The sequence below is a fragment of the Gorilla gorilla genome, chromosome 10 (assembly GCF_029281585.2).
Source record: "Gorilla gorilla gorilla isolate KB3781 chromosome 10, NHGRI_mGorGor1-v2.1_pri, whole genome shotgun sequence".
Taxonomy (NCBI): domain Eukaryota; kingdom Metazoa; phylum Chordata; class Mammalia; order Primates; family Hominidae; genus Gorilla; species Gorilla gorilla.
In genome coordinates this window covers 73,947,510-73,954,098 of record NC_073234.2, presented here as the reverse complement: position 1 = coordinate 73,954,098, position 6,589 = coordinate 73,947,510, and the positions used below count along the sequence as shown (strand labels likewise).

At 47.4% G+C, this 6,589-nt stretch overlaps 1 protein-coding gene across 10 annotated transcripts in view; it reads left to right on the top strand.

The window, feature by feature from the left end:
• Positions 1 to 2,457: 2,457 nt before the first annotated feature.
• The window catches only part of BMAL2 (basic helix-loop-helix ARNT like 2), an 89,051-nt gene continuing 84,919 nt past the window's right edge, over positions 2,458 to 6,589 (top strand). For 4 of the 10 annotated variants that reach the window (XM_055358003.2, XM_019038731.4, XM_055358000.2 and 1 more), the window contains exon 1: positions 2,458 to 2,759. In XM_055358003.2, coding sequence (XP_055213978.1) covers positions 2,696 to 2,759 — 64 coding nt within the window. In that variant the 5' untranslated portion in view covers positions 2,458 to 2,695. Of the gene's footprint in view, positions 2,907 to 6,589 lie in introns of all 10 variants that reach the window. The other 6 variants (XM_055358004.2, XM_019038732.4, XM_019038730.4 and 3 more) reach the window with 4 other exon arrangements.

Below are 6,589 nucleotides of genomic sequence, written 5' to 3'. Positions count from 1 at the left end.
GCTAATTTTTTGTATATTTAGTAGAGACAGGGTTTCACCGTGTGAGCTAGGATGGTCTGCACATCCTGACCTCGTGATCCGCCTGCCGTGGCCTCCCAAAGTGCTGAGATTACAGGCGTGAGCCACCATGCCCGGCCTATGTAATTTTTTTTTTTTGATTTACCATCTTTACCATTTTAAGTGTACAGTTCCCAATGATAATAAATATATGTTTAGCCTTCTTTTCCCCCTTGTTGTTTTCCACCCCCTCTTCTCTCCCCTTCCTGGCTTCTGTGTTATTTATTGTTATGCATCATTGGAAATAGTATCTTCAATTTAATTACACTCTGAAGCAGGTGTGGTTTTTTGTTGTTTTGGGTTTGGGTTCTATCTTGTTGTTTTTTTTTTTTTTGTTGTTGTTGTTGTTGTTGTTCTTGGACCAAATACAATATCTAAGTGGCTTTAGGGACTCCTCTCTAATCTAAGTTATATTGTTACAATCCCAGCAGAATGCTAAAAGGACAGGAATTTACAGCTTGTGAGGCCGTGGTTCCTAATTCCAGATGGACAAAGGAGTATTTGTTCCACCTTTAAAATATTTGTTCTTGCCTGAGTACTTAGCAATGAAAGAAAATTAATGAACAAATTAAGTGAAAGGCAAGCAATGATTCCTGGAGAGCAAGGCAGCTCCAGGGCTTTTGGCAGGGGAACCATGCTGACCAGAAGGAACTGTGTGCATTCTATTACACAAATTCTCTTGCATTCTATTATACAAATCATCCAATCACCTTTCTCACATTTTTTTTTCCAAGTTGAAAATATGAGAAAACCACTCACTGGAAATGAGAGATTACCTTCCTATCCATCTGGCAAGACATTATATGTCTCTCTGCCTTATCCTATGGGTTATATAGCTACTCTTTAAAAAACAAAAAAATCATGTCTTAGAAAGTAAAGCTCCAGAGCATAAAGAAAAAAAGAGAGCAAGCAGGCTTTAAACCTGAGCAGTAAGGGGAATACCTATTAAGCAATGAAAGGGTTGTGCCCCATGGAATGCTGTAGGTCGGCTTTGTTTGTGCATTATTACCCTTCCTGCTTTCGTATTTTAGATTCTGGATTCCCCTTCTCTTGCTTTCAGGCTTTGGTGGAAGTGAATCATCGTTTCTAAGAAACGGGGACTGCAATGATTCACAGGCAAGCTTACTGGACACCACAATAGGAACTCCTAAGAAGGAGACCTAACTTTTATGGTCTTGCTTCTACTATCTACTAGCTGAGTGATCCTGGCCAAAATACTCAACATCTCTGAACTTCTGTTTCTCTACTAAAACAGGAATTAAGAAAGAGGTTGTGAGGCTCACTGAGCCGATAAGGGGGAAAATGCATTGTAAGCAAGGCCATGTATAGAATAGTATTTACATTTTAACCCAGATCTTAAAGCCCAGGTCTAATTAATTCTACCTGTTACCCCTTGGTAAACCACCTCAAAATAGCGTACACTTGTCTGGAAAGCCAAGGTTTGATCACATTCGGGAAACCCTGTATGGAATTACTGTTTCTAGCTGCCAGGAGAAGTTGGTGTTGGTAGAATTTGGGGTGGAGTTCCAAGTCAAAGCTAGGAATGAGACGTTTCAAGACTGGTTTTGATTAGGGATGTGTCTTGGTGTGTGTTGAGGACAGCACAGTTTTCAGCACGTCTCCCTTACCTCTAAAGTCCTAGCCCCTGCTTAAGCCTGCAACAGTTTTCTCCTGTCATGCCCACTTCTGCTTGGGAACACACTTCCAAACCCTCTGCCCAGACTCTCACAATGGCCCTAAGTACTGCCCTGAGGACACATAAGGTGCTCGTTAAGACGTTGGAATTGAGTCCTTGTAGGAAAGTTATTACCTTTAGGCTGGTTGCAAAGTTTGATTTGGTGTCTTCTCTACTGTGCCTTTCCTTTACTTACTTCTACTAGATTACCAAGGAATGGGTCTAGGGACCAGTGGGAGGGCAGCAAACCAGTGTATTCTAGACACGTGGCCATAGGATGCAGGGCTGTCAAGTGATGCCCAAAAGATCTTGTTTCTGGATTTACCCAACCGTTCCAGGAGGCAAAACGGCTTCCTCGGGACCCTCTCTCTGCCATCTACACTCTCGTCTCTGCAGCTAAGCCCTTCCTTAAGCAGAAAAGAGCAGGGTCTCTCGTCCAGCACCCTCCTCCCCAACCCAAGCCGCGTGCCTTCCGCTAACCCACCGTGCAATTATCTTCATTCATCCTTTACCTTTGCCCCGAGGGTCTAACAACTGCAATCTTCGGAATGCTGGGACAAAGCTTACTATGAGCATGGAAGCCTCTTTTCAATAGGGTGGTTGCTAGAAGGACTCAAGTAGCCTTTTAGTGCTTTGCTGCTCGCGGGAGGGCTCGGCGGGGCGGTGTCCGCAGCGACTCCGCCCTTGGCCCGGGTCTCTTTCCCGCCGGGGAGCCCCGCGGCGCCCAGAGCGGCGGGCTGCTGGCTCCAGTCCGCATGCTCAGTAGCTGCGGCCGGCCGGGCTGCGGGGCGGCGTCCGCTGCGCGCCTACGGGCTGCGGTGGCGGCCGCCGCGGCACCCGGCAGGGCCCGCCAGTCCCTGCTTCCCCGCTCCAGAGCCGCCGCCTGGGCCGGGGCAGGGCGGGCCCGGGGCTCCTCCATGCTGCCAGCCGCGGGGCTGCGGAGCCGACCAAGTGGCTCCTGCGATGGCGGCGGAAGAGGAGGCTGCGGCGGGAGGTGAGGTTGCCGGTGGCGAGGCGACGGCCCCAGGTGGGCGCGCGGCGTCTGACGCGCTGGGGGCGTCCCCGCGACGCCAGGTCTGCCCCCGCTGCCCCGAGGGAAGCGCCCGCGCCTGTCCTCTGGGGCCGGGCATCGCCTCCGAGGGACGGTGGGACAAGGCCGCCCCGTGGGGCACAGGTGCGGCGCGGCGCCCGGCGCGTCCTCCCGGGGAGCGGGACGTGGGGAGGGGAGCTGGGGTCGCCGCCGGCGCTCAGGACGCGGTGTCTTGGTCTCGGGCCGGGCGCATTGGCGAAAGGGAGCCAGCGGGGGACCTTGCACCCGGCGCTGGGAGCATCCGCCTCCACCCACTGCTGGGCGCCCGCCTTGGCGTCGGCATGGCATGCACTGCTGCGGGGACTCCTATATTTCTTCTTTCTTTTGTGTAAACCAGTTGTCAGCAGCCTTGGACGGAGCCCGGGTCCTGTGAACCCCTCCCCTCTGAGCTGATAATACTCGCGGCTTCCCGGCTTGAACCGCTGCCCCGCAGTGGAGCGCGCAGGTGGGCAGGTGCGCGTGGACGCGGGGCCACACTCCGGGATCGCAGCCCGCTCCGCGACAGCCCTCCGTAAGCGACAGGCGGCTCGTGTCTTTCACCGCTGCAGCTTCAGGAAAGCCGTCAGTGGAGTTAGCTTGTTCGATTATGTATTTCTGAGGTATTTTTGTGAATGGAGTTGGAAGTTTGCGGTGCTTTTTCCTTCTCGCTAGTATTCACTGGCAGTATTCTGCAGTTCCTTACAACGGGGCCTTTGGGACCACTGCTCACGATTACGGAATGAATACAAAATAGCTGTTGTTTAAGACAAATGAGAGGCAGGAAAACAAATAACTAAAGGAAGACTGGCAGAGAAGTTCAGGGAAGCAGTTAATTCTCCCCTTTCCTTTCCTTTTCCTATCACCTTTTCTATAAGGTGATAGAGTTTTAGATTCTTCTCTGAAATAAGGCAATGAGAGGAGGTGGCTTTCGAAATTCTAATATAATTGTGGGAATTTACATCATGGGGCGATTTCAGAAATTCGATCGTTTGAATATTCGTAGTCTTAGGTAAACCCTTTGTTGAAAATAGAAGATGGCACGTGTGGTGTTTATAAGCTCTGACACCCTTTCTGCTCCGTCTTGTGACTGAGCTCTGCCCTTTACTGTCTGTGTCACCCAGGTTATTTGAAATCTCTTAGTCTAGGTTCCCCCATCTGTAAAATGGAGATAACTATGCAGTCTGCCTTATAGGATTGTTAGGAGTAAACGAGATATGAGATATGAATGCAAATAAAATGCTTAGCCCAATACTTAGGAAATAGTAAGTGCTTCATAAAACATTAACTTAATGTAGTTATTAATTTACAACTTCAATTTGCTTTGTGAAATTGGTGAGTGCTGTCTGGTCCATTAAGAAAGGGTTGTCCCTTGTGAGTTAAAATTGGCCAAACTGAAAGAAAGAAAGTGAAAATGCACCTACTAATTCAAAGAAAATGCACCTACTAATTCCCCAGATAAGTCTTACAAACTTACAACAAGCTTTTAGATAAAGTTTAATGCTATTTATCTAACTATTTTAGATTAATAGTTTATTGCTCTTTGCATACCAAATGTAAAGCTGGGAATAATAAAAATTAAATTTTCTTAATTAAGGGTAGCAATGTTTCTGTGCGGGCTGGGAGAGCCCGCAGGTATGAGTACCTAAGATGTCACAGACATTTCACAGGGGTGCTTCTGTTAGTCTTACAACAGCCTTGTGAGGTAGGTAGTATCTCCATTTCACAGATGAGAAAACTGAGGCTGGCTCACAGTTATACAGCCAGGACATGACAGAACTAGAGTTAAAATCCATGGCTGTCGCCCACACTCCTTTCTTTTCTTTCCCATCTGACTTGGTGGTGCTAATGAGCAAGTGTGCTCACTTCCAGACACCTGCTTATCTAAAGAGTGGTAAAAAATAGAACGCTCAACGAAAGCTCTAGGAGGAAAAAATGTATATATATTTTTACTATTTCTCCCTATTCCCAGAGGGAAAACAAAAACAGGCCTCTGGGCCAGTTGGTGGCCATCTACAAAACTAGCCCTAAGGTTTTTTTTGTTTTTTTTTTTTAACAGTGTAAGCCAAACTATGGGTTTCCCCACCCCATCAGTTTTAGGTGGTAAACACCGAAATTGAGCATGCTGCCAAGTGACTGGGTGTCCTCCTAATAAATGATTCCAGAATCCTTGGGGTAGGAAGAGGGCAGTCTTGGGGAGCAGCACATTTCCAAGACTGACTGCCAGAGATGGTCTGGGGTTGAGGCCTCTGTGGGGCAGCTTTCTCACCTTCCGTTTTCTTACCAGCTCATGTTTTCACTTGTGATAGTGTAAGATCCAATTATTTTACGTGTAGTTCTGCAATTACAGTGGTTTAAATTCACTTTGTGAGTCAGAAATCAAACGTCATGTCCCAATCAATTTTGCCTAAGCTCCTGTTACTGGCATGAATCCTTGGGCAAAATTTCAGCCAGAAATGCATTATTCAAGATAAACCAGGATGGGCTAATTACTTTTCACATATTTAAGGGGGAGGAAAATAGAGAAGAAAAGAGAGAAAGAGTGAGAAGAGGGAGAAGGAAAGAGGGGAGGTGTGAAGTAAAGAGAGGAGGAGAGGGGAAAGGAGGAGGAAGGAGAGAGTGAAGGAATGAGAAGGGGTGGAGGGAAGGGACTGCCACTCCATCAAAGTTTGACTCCAGGAAAAACAAAAACTAATGTTTAAAATATATAGGGAAAGCCAAAATATCAGTAGGATAATACAGTGATTTCAGTTTACTTTGTCCTTGTGAAATGACTCCCTAGTTCTAAAAAGCATGATGTTCTGTGCTGTGAACATTGAGGTAGCATCCTTTTGAAATCTCCCTTTGTGTCATGTTCAGGAAATCATAAATGAGCAAATAACAATTCATTCTGGTAGCCCTAGTTTCAGTTTTCTCATTTAATTGAAGACCTCCACTTCTCTGCATTGACAACTGAGTTACTCAGGTGCTTGGGGTCTGGGTCATTAGTCAGCATCATCATGGTCATAAGCATTATCAGGGACCTCAGAGTGTGCCGTGTGCCCTACAGGAGGCAAGGGCACCTGAGACCTCCGCCTGTTCTGTGAGACAGTGATTTCCTGCCCTGGTTTTTGCAAGGTTACTACCTGTAGTGGCTCCCCTGGTTCTCAGCATCCCAGCCCTCTGTAGCCCCTGCCTTGCCCAGTGCCTCACCCCTTCCCAGTGGCAGGAGCCAGTGGGAACTAAGAGCCTTCAGTGTAAGCCCTTATTGGAGCTAGGACTGCAGGTGAGATATGTTCTCTGTAGTAGCGTGTAGTATTTCTAGATATTTACTGATAATTTATGCAATACTTAGCTATGTATGCCCTGCCGCACCCTGTTTCCTTCTCTTACTCAGATGCTGTCACACTTACTGGTCCCTGACACATACTATTTACATTGTATCACACTAGGCTATAATATCCCATTTACCCACCCAATTTTTTAACTTAAAATATTTTTAAACCTGGCTGGGCGCGGTGGCTCACTCCTGTATTCCCAGCACTTTGGGAGGCTATGGCAGGTGGATCACCTGAGGTCAGGAATTTGAGACCAGCGTGGCCAACATGGTGAAACCCTGTCTCTACTAAAAAATACAAAAATTAGTCCGGCGTTGGTGGTGCGTGCCTGTAATCCCAGCTCAGGAGGCTGAGGTGGGAGAATCACTTGAACCTGGGAGGCAGAGGTTGTAGTGAGTCGAGATCATTCCACTGCACTCCAGCCTGGGTGACAGAGTGAGACTGTCTCAAAAAAAAAAAAAAAAAAAAAAGTAT